The 14,072-nt window shown below is 49.4% G+C and overlaps 1 protein-coding gene across 3 annotated transcripts in view; it reads right to left on the reverse strand.

The window, feature by feature from the left end:
* ARHGAP39 (Rho GTPase activating protein 39) overlaps positions 1-14,072 on the reverse strand; it is a 215,865-nt gene that overhangs the window by 34,833 nt on the left and 166,960 nt on the right. For 2 of the 3 annotated variants that reach the window (XM_082235535.1, XM_082235534.1), the window contains exon 6: positions 7,029-7,121. The exons of the other annotated variant lie outside the window; for it this stretch is intronic. In XM_082235535.1, the coding sequence (XP_082091661.1) occupies positions 7,029-7,121 (93 nt within the window). The remainder of the gene's footprint in view (positions 1-7,028; positions 7,122-14,072) is intronic. 3 annotated transcript variants of the gene reach the window in all.

Below are 14,072 nucleotides of genomic sequence, written 5' to 3' on the forward strand. Positions count from 1 at the left end.
GGGCCATCGAGTCCAACCCCCTGCCAAGCAGGAAACACCATCAGAGCACTCCTGACATATGGTTGTCAAGCCTCTGCTTAAAGACCTCCAAAGTAGGAGACTCCACCACACTCCTTGGCAGCAAATTCCACTGTCGAACAGCTCTTACTGTCAGGAAGTTCTTCCTAATGTTTAGGTGGAATCTTCTTTCTTGTAGTTTGGATCCATTGCTCCGTGTCCGCTTCTCTGGAGCAGCAGAAAACAACCTTTCTCCCTCCTCTATGTGACATCCTTTTATATATTTGAACATGGCTATCATATCACCCCTTAACCTCCTCTTCTCCAGGCTAAACATGCCCAGCTCCCTTAGCCGTTCCTCATAAGGCATCGTTTCCAGGCCTTTGACCATTTTGGTTGCCCTCCTCTGGACACGTTCCAGTTTGTCAGTGTCCTTCTTGAATTGTGGTGCCCAGAACTGGACACAGTACTCCAGGTGAGGTCTGACCAGAGCAGAATACAGTGGCACTATTACTTCCCTTGATCTAGATGCTATACTCCTATTGATGCAGCCCAGAATTGCATTGGCTTTTTTAGCTGTATTCAGGAACACTGCTGCCTCAATCCACAGAGCACAGGTATCAGGGCTACTGGCCATTGAGAGCCCTCTCCTCCTCCATGAATTTGCCCAGTCCTATTCTATTCTTTTATATGCCTGTTGTCTTGGTCCATGGAGTTTTCTTGGCAGGGATACTGGAGTGGCTTGCCGGTTCCTGCTCCAGGTGGATCACGTTTGGTCAAAACTCTCCACTATGACCTGTCCATCTTGGGTGGCCCTGCACGGCATAGCTCATAGCTTCTCTGAGTTATTCAAGCCCCTTTGCCACGGCCATGAAGGAGTGTTGGAGGAGACTCTTGAGAGTCCCATGGACTGCAAGAAGATCAAACCTCTCCATTCTGAAGGAAATCAGCCCTGAGTGCTCACTGGAAGGACAGATCCTGAAGCTGAGGCTCCAATACCTTGGACACATCATGAGAAGAGAAGACTCCCTGGAAAAGACCCTGATGTTGGGAAAGATGGAGGGCACAAGGAGACGACAGAGGACGAGATGGTTGGACAGTGTTCTCAAAGCTACCAGCATGAGTTTGACTAAACTGCGGGAGGCAGTGGAAGACAGGAGTGCCTGGCGTGCTCTGGTCCAGGGGGTCACGAAGAGTTGGCATGGCCTGAGGAGAGTCCCAAGGGCCAGGTAGAGAGGTTTGGAGGGCCACACCTGGCCCTGAGGTTCTCCCATTCCAGGTTAGGGCTTAACCCAGTAGTTCCCAGAGCGGTACCTATTTATCTACTTGCACTGGCATGTTTTCGAACTGCTAGGTTGGCAGGAGCTGGGACAGAGCAATGGAAGCCCAGCCAGTCGCGGGGATCCGAACCGCCAACCTTCTGATCGGCAAGCCCAAGAGGCTCGGTGGTTTAGACCACAGCACCTCCCGCTCCCCTCTTTAGAGAGTAGGGGGCACTGGGAATGTGTTTATGGAACCAAGGAGACAGTGATCCGAAAAAGATTTGGGAACCACAGGCTTAAACCACGACCTCTGCCCAGAATGTTATGACTTATGGGGAGCAGGGACGCGCTTGTTGGGGGGCACGGGGTGGGGCTTATGGGAGCAGGACAAGGAAGCCGACTTGGAAGAGAAGTTCTGTGTCCAGAGTACTGTGTCCAGTTCTGGGCACCACAATTCAAGAAGGACACTGACAAACTGGAACGTGTCCAGAGGAGGGCAACCAAAATGGTCAAAGGCCTGGAAACGATGCCTTATGAGGAACGGCTAAGGGAGCTGGGCATGTTTAGCCTGGAGAAGAGGAGGTTAAGGGGTGATATGATAGCCATGTTCAAATATAGAAAAGGATGTCACATAGAGGAGGGAGAAAGGTTGTTTTCTGCTGCTCCAGAGAAGCGGACACGGAGCAATGGATCCAAACTACAAGAAAGAAGATTCCACCTAAACATTAGGAAGAACTTCCTGACAGTAAGAGCTGTTGGACAGTGGAATTTGCTGCCAAGGAGTGTGGTGGAGTCTCCTACTTTGGAGGTCTTTAAGCAGAGGCTTGACCACCATATGTCAGGAGTGCTCTGATGGTGTTTCCTGCTTGGCAGGGGGTTGGACTCGATGGCCCTTGGGGTCTCTTCCAACTCTATGATTCTATGATCATGTGCTCAGGACAGACTTCTGCCTCCGCTTACGCTGCAGCTTTTGGGTCTTTGCAAATGAAACTATTACTCCAGAATGCCCTCCCACGTGAAAAACGAAGGGTAAGGTTACTGATCTCCAACAGGCTGGCCTTTTTCCCTTTTCAAAAAATGAAAGAGTGGGAACGTCTCCTGTTCCAAGCTTCCACCCACAGGCAAAACCAGGTCTGGAAACCCAAACAAAAACTCCTTTTCAGCCCTCTTTGATCGAGCTAGAGAGCGGAGAGTTTCTCCTTTCATGGTCTCTGGGGAGCAGGCTTTTATGTTCCTGCGAATGGTGCAACCGATTCCCCGAGAGGTGGTCTCTCTGGGCAGGAAACTGAAGCTGTTGCAATGCTCAGGACGGGCTGCAAACCTGCTAGCAATAAAACCATCCGACTTTTAATGGGCTGAGCTGGAAGCAAGAGCAAGGCTTCTCCCTGCTCCAACTCCAGGACAACGTGGTCCGAAATATCTGCTGAATACTGTTGAGGGGGACAGGTCCAAAAATAGCCAGGAACGACGGCGGGTCAACTTTCTGCCTAACGGTTATGACATCGGAGCGGAAGAGAGGGAAAAACAGAGGAATGCTGTCAGCAATGCTTTGGAACGCTTTCTCATACACACACACACACACACACACACACACAAATTTTTATTCATTTTTTAACATATCAGTTCCAACAATCATACAACATATCTTATCATCTTATACAATATTTTTGACTTCCGTCCACACCTCTGATGATTTTCCATTCCTTACCACTTATCCTGCATTTCTTAATTTCTATATTACATTTAACTATCCTTAACTAATAATTCTTTTCATAGTCTTTCTTGCAGTATTTCAAACAATCCACCTTACAAAACTTCTTGCAGTCCTACCTACCAGCGTCATCTGTTCATCAGAATTACTTTTCAAATAGTTCATATATTTACTCCGGTCTTCTAAGAATCTCTGATCCCTGGAACGCTTTCAGAGTACTCCAAGACCCCTGTGCACCCTCTAGGGCTAGACGTCAGAAAGGTTCTGCTGGATCAGGCCGAAGATCCATCTAGTTCAGTGGTTCCCACAGCAGGTAGGCAACGCTGACCTAGATGGGACCCCCAAGGAGCATCAAGACCAACCCCCGGGAATGCAGAAATCTCAGCTAAAGCATCCAGGACAAGGCAGCTCCCCGTGTTCCTATGGAATGATTTTAGGATTGGTACCCCAGCCCTATAAAGGGGCCCCCTTCGGCTGTAACTCTTCGCAGACCATTCGCTTTGGCAAAATGTGAAACGGATGCCCCTCCTCTTTGCACCGCCATCCAGCCTTGGTTCTGAACGCTAGGGATTAAGAGGCAAAAAGCAACGCCGAGAAAACACCCTCGGAAATGTTCCTTACTAGGGCTGCGAAGAGATGTCATTTTTAGAAAATAAAAACAGAAGAATCCCCAAGGTAGCCTTCGGTCCACGGCTGCACGACATTCAGCACACGGATATTTTTAAACACAGACTCAGTTCTATAAATGAGGTTATGCACACCTGCAAGGAAGAGCCAGGCCTCCCCGTTAACCAGCTCCAGTTAATTACAGCACAATCTCCTTCGGTTAATGCGCACGCTTTAAATAAATTAGGAAGGCTTGTTCAAACAGGTGCAGGGGGAGGGAAGCGAGATTAGAGGCGAGGTGACGCGGCTGGAATTCACCGGCTAAGGCTGATGAATCCTGGTCTTCTCTACGGCAGCCGCAGAGTTGGAAGGGACCCCGTGGGGTCATCTAGTCCAACCCCTGAAGTGCAGGAATCACAGATAAAGCATCTCTGGCAAGTGGCCAGCCAACCTCTGCCTAAAAACCTCCAAGGGAGCCCGTTCCACCGCCAAACAGCTCTTACCATGGTGTGCAGTAGAAAAAAGACAGTCACGGAACCGAGACATTACACAAAACAAATGAAATACCGTGAAAATCCCTGAAACGAGAAATAATCGACTAAAAATAATAATCAAAAAGTTTAAGGGGAAAATTAGAAAAACGTAGAATTGAACAAAGCCTTAACGGGATGCCGGCTACAAACCTCGTTTCACTGAACTATTCAGTTTCCTCAGAAGGAAATAGAGAAATCATAAACCTTAAACAACCAAATTCAAAGAAACTCCCCAAAATTCTGAAGTATTAAAATCCTAGCTAAACCTAGGTGAGGCAAAGCGCAGTAATAAAGGATTGAGGACTCAAAGGTACAGTTTCTAACACTGAGCTATGCCCCCACCCTCCTGCCACTGCTCAGCTATGGCCCTTTACCACGTTATCTACCTGTGGAACTCACCTCCACAGGATGCTCAGATGGATCCCACCTGAGAAAGTTCAACAGAAACACACACCAACCAACCGATAGATGAGCAGGACTGCTAGCCGTGAGAAGCAGAGAACATCACCTTCCACATTCAGCGGCTGAATCATAGGACAGTAGAGTTGGAAGGGACCCTGAAGGGTCATCTATCTCAACCCCCCTGCGATGCAGAATATGCAGCTGCCCCATACGGGGACTGAACCGGCAACCTTGGCGTTATCAGCACCATGTTCTTACCAACTGAGCTATCCAGGAGTTGCAGAGGGCAGACGAAGGTGATGGACTACATGGAACTGGCAGAAATGACTGGCAGAATCCGAGACCAGGGAAAAGAGTTGGTGGAAGAAGATTGGAAGAAATTTAAAGACTATTTACAGAAATACTACAAAATTAATGAACGTTAGAATGATGTCAGAATGAAGTTAAGTGGTTTTAGCAGCACTGTTACAAAGGAGTATGTAAAAATGGTTTGTTAACAGGTGAGAATCCAAAGTTATAATATATTAAATTAAAGGATTAAGATAAAAACAAAGAGAGAAAGGATTTGCTGAATTAACTAACTGAACTGGAATACAAAAAAGGGAGGTGTGAGGAGGTCAGGGAAACAAGTAAATGAAAGACAAGACATGGAAAGATTGATTTGTTTTTAAATGTTTTTATTTTTCTGTATTTTGTGTTTTTTCTTTTCCTTTCTTTTTTTTTCCTTTTTCTTATTTTTGTAACCCTTTTTGAAACCTTAATAAATATCATTTTAAAAAAAATATCCAGGAGTAGCAGAGGAGTGGATTCCGACATCATCGGCTGCTTTTGAATTTCCTGGGTCCTTCGGTAAGCCAGAATGAACCTAGGGAAATTCCGCGCGCAGAATTAGCTCCACCACCAAGCGGTAAGGTAGATGTTCTCTCCTAAAAACCTCACCTCGGCCATGGATCCATCAGCCAACTTTAACATGCACTGTCTCTGCTCCTGTCCACAATGGATGGCTGTCACCGCTGCACAACCTTACAGGGACGTCGTAAGGATTGCTGGGCCAAACACACAAAGCGCTTTGGGCACCAAAGGTCACAGAATCATACAGTCATACCTCATGTTATGTCCGCTTCAGGCTGCGTGTTTTTGTCTTGCGTCCCTCAGCAACCTGGAAGTACCGGAATGGATTACTTCCAGGTTTTGCCGCTCGCGCATGATGTATCATAGCTGTCAACTTTCCCCTTTTCTTGCGAGGAATCCTATTCGGAATAAGGGAATTTCCCTTAAAAAGGGGGAAACGTCGACAGCTATGGCATGCACAGAAGCGCCAAATCGTGCCACGTCCCTTTGCAGACGCGGCGCTTCGAGTTGAGGGCTTTTCACGTTACAGATGGGGCTCCGGAACGGATCCCACAGTACCACAGTAAAACTGTAGAGTTGGAGGGAAACACCCCCCATCAGCAAAAAAAGGGGTCATCAAGAATGCGGCAGCTAGACTGGTGACTGGGAGTGACCGCCGAGACCATATAACACCGGTCTTGAAAGACCTACATTGGCTTCCAGTACGTTTCCAAGCACAATTCAAAGTGTTGGTGCTGACCTTTAAAGCCCTAAATGGCCTCGGTCCAGTATACCTGAAGGAGCATCTCCACCTCCATCGTTCTGCCCGGACACTGAGGTCCAGCGCTGAGGGCCTTCTGGCGGTTCCCTCACTGCGAGAGGCCAAGTTACAGGGAACCAGGCAGAGGGCCTTCTCGGTGGTGGCACCCACCCTGTGGAACGCCCTCCCATCAGATGTCAAAGCGATAAACAACTACCTGACATTCAGAAGACATCTGAAGGCAGCCCTGTTCAGGGAAGTTTTTAATATGTGACATTTTAGTGTATTTTTCATCTTTGTTGGAAGCCGCAATGAAGGATCACAGGCTAAGATAATTGTCGTTATTATTATTATTATCATTATCATCATCATCATCATCATCATCGGGGATAATAATATTTCTCGCAGCTGCAACCATTCAAGTCCACAGAACCCGCAGAACTTGCGCACAACAGCCACCTGGGTTTTGTGGTCAGATACGGCGTGGTATCCGAGTGCAACGCCGCCGTGTGACATGCAAACAAGCCCTGCCTGGGTGACCGGCCGGAGATGAGCTACAGAGCCAGCGGGCGACCCCTTTTCGGGGTCCCCTCTGCGCCGGCGTAATGCGGAGCCGCTGCGCCCACCCCAAGCGCCGAGCCTCGAGCGGCGGCCGCCCGACTCAGGAGGTCGAACCGAAATCGGCACCTGCTGGGAAAAGAAGCACGGCGGGCAGCGGTTGACCCCAAGCTCACAGAGCCGCTAAGAGAGAAAGAGAGAGGGGCTCCCAGGTTAGAAAGGGTGTCAGAGAGGGGAGAAGCGTGAAGGCGATGTTATAAGGGGGGAGCCGAGTGGAGGCGAGGAAGCTGCAGGAGAGAGAAGGCTGCGGAGTTGGCGTCTACATCTAAAGGAGAGAGGGAGGTGCTCCGGGAGCACACGCACCCTACCATGGCGTTCCTCCATATAGGGCTTGGGTTTCTTTCTCAATTTGGACGACTTCTTATTGTTCCTTTCCAGGAGTTCTTTAATGTGCAGAGTCACTGGGGAACAAACAGAACGATGAGGACCACGGAATGGAACACAAAGACAGCAAGAGAGAGGGAGAAAGAGAGGGATTGGGGTGGGTTTTTGGGGGGTAGGTACGGATTTCAAACACAGGAAGAACAAAATAAAGGAAATAAAAATAAAATAAAAAATGAGCAAGACAGCTCTGCTTTCAATGCCGGCCGGCTCAGGCAGGTCTTTTTCCCCTGCACCTTACCTGGTTGTCACCGGAGAGGAGCTAGAATGCACCAGTGGCGTTGAAGAATTGCTGGGATGGAGGGGAACCCAAAGGCCGTGTAGTCCGATCCGCTGCGATTGCAGCCAATCGTCTCCACAGGCATAGAGGGTCTGCATTACGGACCTGCCGAAGGTCTTGAGAGTTTAAATTTGGCGGAGTAGAAACTAGTGATTTTAGTGGGGCAGGAGCCTCACACCCCTAAACTCCTATGCTTAAATCTTGCAATTATATTATTATTATTATTATCATCATTATATTGAATTTATATACCGCCCTATACCCTGAGGTCTCAGGGCGGTTCACAGATCAAAATGAAAAAGCAAAATATATAATCAAAATAAAAACAACCCAATAACCCGATTTACTACCTTCCAAACCTATTTAGCACCATTCTGTCCTCTCCCTGCAGGTGCTTCTCCTTTCCTGAATTATTCCCATGGATGAGCCCATCCAATCGAGGATCACATAGTGAAATGAGGATGGTGTCACAATTAACGCAGTAATTCATGCAGTCGTACCTCGGGTTACAGCCGCTTCAGGTTGCGTTTTTTTGGGTTGCAGACTGCCGAAACCCGGAAGTACCAGAACGGGTTACTTCCCGGTTTCGGCAGTCACGCATGCACAGAAGCGCTAAATCGCGCTTTGCGCATAAGTGTCGAATTGCAACCCGCGCGTGCGCAGAAGCGGGCTGCGAACATGCATCCCACACGGATCACGTTCACAACCTGAGCGTCCACTGTATTTGACTCCATAATGACTGCAAGCGAGAGCAACAGAGAACCAGGAAGGTGAATAACAGTTTGGGGCCAGGATGCGTTGCAACCAGAACAAAGAGCTTGGTGAGTCTTGCTCAGAGAAGCCACGATCTGTAAGCCGAGGACAAATCTTGGCTGCAGGTTTGCTTGGAGTAAAACAAACCACTCCCTTGGTTCAGGTGAAATGCTGAGTGTCAAGGCCGGGGGAAGGATGCTTTTCCAAGCACTCAGGTGGAAGTGAGATACATGCAGGAATGTAAGAAGAGCCTTCTGGACACGCCAGCAGCCCACCCCACCCCAGGTGATCTGTCTCACCCCCTTCCTGACGAAATGTCACCTTTATTAATTTACATTTCCCCCCCAGCAGGATTTCAACCTGTCTATAGGTCGATCATCTCTGGCTACCTGTGACTGCCATTTTAATATTACAGTCATACCTCATGTTACATTTGCTTCAGGTTGCGTCCCGTGGCGACCTGGAAGTAACGGAACACGTTACTTCCGGGTTTCGCCGCTCACGCATGCGCAGATGCGCAAAATGGCGTCACGCGCATGCGCAGAAGCAGCAAATCGCAACCCGCGCATGCGCAGACACGGGTTGCGTTCTTTTCAGGTTGCAAACAGGCCTCCGGAACGGATCCCGTTTGCAACCAGAGGTACCACTATATCTGTCAACTTGTTTTATTTTTATTCTATCCTATCCTTCGAGCCGACAGTCAGAGCAGCTTATAAATTCAAGCTTCCTGGGGTATTTCTGTTAAAACTAAAAGGGGCAATAATACGGTTCCTTAAATAAACGAGCACAGCAACACTTTGGGGTCGCCAGAAGATCAAAAGGAATCTCCGTAAGAGAATTGCAACCACTTTGCCATTTTATTCTATTTTTTACTACGTTGACCAACTGGAGGAGAGTTTTTACCCTTCCAGAAATACCTTCAGTACAGCCTCCCCTATCCTAGGACTCTCCAGATGTCTGGGGCGACAACCTCCCACCAGCCCCATGGAGTCGTAGCCCCAAACACCTGAAGGCAGAAGGTTCGGGAAGGTTGTCTAGGCGAGTTAAACATGCCCACACACCCAACAGCCCCTGGGATTTTAACAGAACTCCCTAACCTCTTTATAACTGTCCTGGCGACATCTAGGATTGCGCTGACGGTAAATAATACTCCGTGATGGTAGAGATAAAAGGAGAATTCAAGAATCACAGAGGTGGAAGGGAACCCTGAGGGTCATCCAGTCCAACCCCCATCAGATGCAAGAATCTCAACTAAGGATGGGGACCGCTAGTCCTGAACCCCTATTCTCTCCAGGGCCAGATCCATCCTACTCAGGGGTGGAAGGGGACGGAATGAATGAATGAATGAATCCTTGGGCTGGCACTGTGCAGGAGCTCTTCCAAGTGACACGACTCCAGCGGCAGGGAAAGCATGGCTGTTGCTAACATAAAATGGCACAGGGTGGAGCACAGATACAAATGAATCGAGGACTCGACTGGCATACGTCAGGTGCAGATGGGGCCAGCTCTTCCCAAGTGGCTGGAACGGGAAAGAGTGGTGCTGATCACTACCGGCACTCCTGAACCGTGAGGCTTCCAGAGAGAAAAATCCAGCAATGGATCACAACCATGTGCAAGAAACGAGTTTGATGTGCTCACAGTGTGGCTCAGACCTGGTGCATGGGTGTGTTTGTGTGTGCCTGTTGGCTACCAGTACGTTTCCGAGCACAATTCAAAGTGTTGGTGCTGACCTTTAAAGCCCAAACGGCCTCAGTCCAGTATACCTGAAGGAGCGTCTCCACCCCCATCGTTCTGCCCGGACACTGAGGTCCAGCTCTGAGGGCCTTCTGGCGGTTCCCTCCCTGCGAGAAGCAAAACTACAGGGAACCAGGCAGAGGACCTTCTCGGTGGTGGCGCCCGCCCTGTGGAACGCCCTCCCACCAGATGTCAAAGAGAACAACAACTACCAGACTTTTAGAAGATATCTGAAGGCAGCCCTGTTTAGGGAAGCTTTTAATGTTTAATAGGTTATTGTATTTTAGTGTTCTGTTGGAAGCCACCCAGAGTGGCTAAGGAAACCCAGCCAGATGGGCGGGGTATAAATAAATTATTTTTATTATTTTTATTATTAATATTATTATTATGAGTGTTCCGTTCCACACCCCTGGATAAAGCGAGCAAAGAGCCCTTTCCCCATTATTCACTCTCTGCCCCCAGATTCATACTTGAGAGAGAAAGGAAAAGACAGAGAATCCCACTGTTACCCCCCTATTGCATGAGGATGACACGACTGTGTGCTGGCGGCATCGCGGCCGCTCGACCAATCAGCACCCTTCCTGCTCCAGGCTAATTTGCAAACCGGGGGGGGTGGGTGGGCGTTGCATGCGTAGCAAATTCTCAATGGTAATTATCAACACGGCAACCGGCTTTGAAATCCGGGTCGTGTGTGGGCGGAAGGAAAGAAAGAAAGGAGTAGTGCTCCTTAGGCCAGTCTACTCAACGTGCCCGATAGTTACTGATATCCCACAATAAGCCCTGCCTGCTACAATGGGTTTGCCACCTTCTTTGCAGGTAAAATCAAGCAGGCTCAGACAGAATTGCAGCACCTCTTTCCAACAACATCGCAGGTTATAGGAGGCTCAGCCTTGGCTGGTTGGCATGGATTGGCACCCTAAGCCGAGGGTAAACAGCTGCATTGTGGATCTATGTTCCTCCCAACCGGTCAAGACCAGCCAGGAGAAATGGGATTTTGCTGGCGGGAATCGCTGTCTCTTCAGCAATGTCAGAAATGCAAGCCTGACACCTCATTTCCCAGAGGGGCCAGACAGATGCCTCTGGGTGTCCCATAAGCGAGGCAAGGAGACAATGGCCTTCCCTTGTTGTTTGTTCTCCAGCAGCTGGCAGCTCAAGGTATAATGCCCCGGAAGCTGGAGGTTCTATTCAATTATCACACCTAATTACTGCTCTTCCGTTTCCATGTCAAATTTTAAAAGCCAGCAAGGCAGGATGAGACCCTACCCACCTGCGCCCTGTTTGGCCAGAGTGGTGCATGCTCTGGGTATCTCCCGCTTGGACTACTGCAATGCGCTCTACGTGGGGCTACCTTTGAAGGTGACCCGGAAACTGCAACCAATCCAGAATGCAGCTGCCAGAGTGGTGACTGGGAGCGGCCACCAAGACCATATTACCCCGGTACTGAAAGAGCTACACTGGCTCCCAGTACGTTTCCGAGCACAATTCAAAGTGTTGGTGCTGACCTTGAAAGGCCTAAATGGCCTCGGCCCAGTAGACCTGAAGGAGCGTCTCCACTCCCATCATTCAGCCCGGACACAGAGGTCCAGCTCCAAGGGCCTTATGGCAGTTCCCTCACTGCAAGAAGCCAAGTTACAGGGAACCAGGCAGAGGGCCTTCTTGGTAGTGGCGCCCGCCCTGTGGAACGCCCTCCCATCAGATGTCAAGGAAATAAACAACTACAGGTTACAGAAGCTTCAGGTTGCATTATTTTGGGTTACGGACCACCGAATCCCAGAAGTACCAGAACAGTTTACTTCCGGGTTTCGGCGGTTGCACATGTGCAGAAGTGCTAAATCGCGCTTTGCGCATAAGCGCCAAATCGCAACCCACGTGTGCGCAGACGCCTCTGTGGGTTGTGAATGCTGTGGGTTGCGAACATGCATCCCGCACGGATCACGTTCGCAACCCAAGCATCCACTGTACCTGACATTTAGAATACATCTGAAGGCTGCTTCGGGGTTGCTACAACCGGCAGAAAAATTATTAAGTGGTCATTAAGACCCGCAGAGATTTATAAGTTGTCTGGCGGGGGTGTGGGGTGTGGCAAGGCTATTTGGGAGCAATCATTCCAAACTTTAAAGCCCCAAATGTTTTAGATGTCTCCTCAAATGGGGAGCTGCTCCAAAAACTTGATGATGCCGCGGCGAGACTCCTTATGGGGTCTTCGCTGCGAGATCACATTCATCCGGTACTGTACCAACTGCACTGACTCCCGGTGGAGTACAGGATCAGGTTTAAGGTGCTGGTTTTAACCTTTAAAGCCCTGTACGGCCTAGGACCCTCGTACCTACGGGACTGCCTCTCCTGGTATGCCCCACAGAGGAACCTACGGTCTTCAAACAAAAACACATTGGAGGTCCCGGGTCACAGGGAGGTTAGGCTGGCCTCAACTAGAGCCAGGGCCTTCTCGGCTGCAGCTCCAATCTGGTGGAACGCTCTGTCACAAGAGACTAGGGCCCTGCGGGACCTGACATCTTTCCGCAGAGCCTGCAAGACGGAGCTGTTCCACCAGGCCTTTGGCCAGGGCACAGCCTGACTCCCTTCTCTGGCAACCTGCACAGAACTTTGCTTAACGGTTGCCATTAATTTGATTTTAATTAATTGTTATAATGAAATGTTTTAGAATGTTAGATTATTTGATTGTTTGATTATTTGATTGTTAGCCGCCCTGAGCCCGGCTTTGGCTGGGGAGGGCGGGATATAAATAAAATTTATTATTATTATTATTATTTGGGCTGCCCTTTCCCAGCCAACCATTCAAAGAATCGTGGAATTGTAGAGTTGGGAGGGATCCAAGAGCCATCTAGTCCAACCCCCTGCAGTGCAGAAATCTCAGCTGAAGAATCCCTGTCAGCTGCTGTCCCTTCTCCCTTGACACGCTGCTTTTAGCTGAAAGGCCTTTTTGCAAACAGTCCAGACTGATAGCAGCTCTCCTGTTGCTTCACAGACTGGGTTAGCCTTGCTAACCAAGATTCCTTCCAACTGGCCAGGCCAATATTTGCATTTCTAGACCTCCTGCGTGCAAAGCAGGGAGTTCCGGGACTGAGCTATCCCGCTTCCCCCACTGCCTTTTCTTCCTGCGTTTTTTACAAAGCCCGCCTTCTGCAAGACAATGAGGACTAGGGACTTGCCATCCTCAAGTGGAGCCAAAGGCAGCAGCGTAAAGAAAGCCAGTTTCGGGCTGGACTTGCACGGTGAACTGCAGAAAGGGGCCGTGTGGAGGTCGTGGCACCCTGTCCGGTCCAAAGGAGACGGTCTCCAAGGGCAAAAGGCAAGAGAGCAATGCGTTTCTACATCTCATTAATGAAATCATTTCCCTCCTGCCGCTCATCAGGCGGAGAACATTAGCTGAGGGAGGGCTTTCGGTGGGGAGCCGGGATGCGGTTTGCTGCTTAATGATTTAGAATAACAGCCGTGTGTTAAGAGAGCCTAGGATAGCCAATTAGCAGCTTTAACTGCAGAGCCCTATTGCAAAGGGGGGGGGGAGATCACTGATGATTCAAGGACTGCCATATTGCAGCTGACATTTGTAGGGAAATGACGCAGTTTAGCAGGATGAGGGTGAAACGCAACTTTGCAAAAGAAGCAGCAGCTGACGTTTCCAAGGGAAGGTGGTCCGGGGGAGAGAGAGCCCCCCCCCTTCGGTCTTCGCTTTTGACCCAGGGGCTCCCAAATGCCTGCTCAGGGGCAGTGAGGTCATTTCTTCAGATTCCAACCAGACCTTAAACCAGGGGTCAGCAAACCTTTTCAGCAGGGAGCTGGTCCACTGTCCCTCAGACCTTGTGGGGGGCCGGACTATATATTTGGGGGGAGGGGTTGAACAAATTCCCTGCCCCACAAATAACCCAGAAATGCATTTTAAATAGAAACACGCCTTCTACTCATGTAAAAACATGCTGATTCACAGACCGTCCGGATTTAGAAGGCAATTGGGCCAGATCTGGCCTTAGTTTGCCTACCCATGCCTTAAATCTACCAGGACAAAGCCCATCTGGAAACACCCCCCAGTGCAAAGGCACCATCAAAATTCAACAGTGCTCTGCTTGCTTTTTGTTGCAAAACATTGTTTGGCGGATCATGAGTGCCGTGTCGCTTTGTTAAATTTCATAATGTGACTTTTCTTGCAGTTGTGCTGCTCGGCCTATTTTTCGTCATGAACCGTGCT

The sequence above is a fragment of the Podarcis vaucheri genome (assembly GCF_965113315.1).
Source record: "Podarcis vaucheri genome assembly, chromosome: 8".
In the NCBI taxonomy this organism is placed as follows: Eukaryota; Metazoa; Chordata; class Lepidosauria; order Squamata; family Lacertidae; genus Podarcis; species Podarcis vaucheri.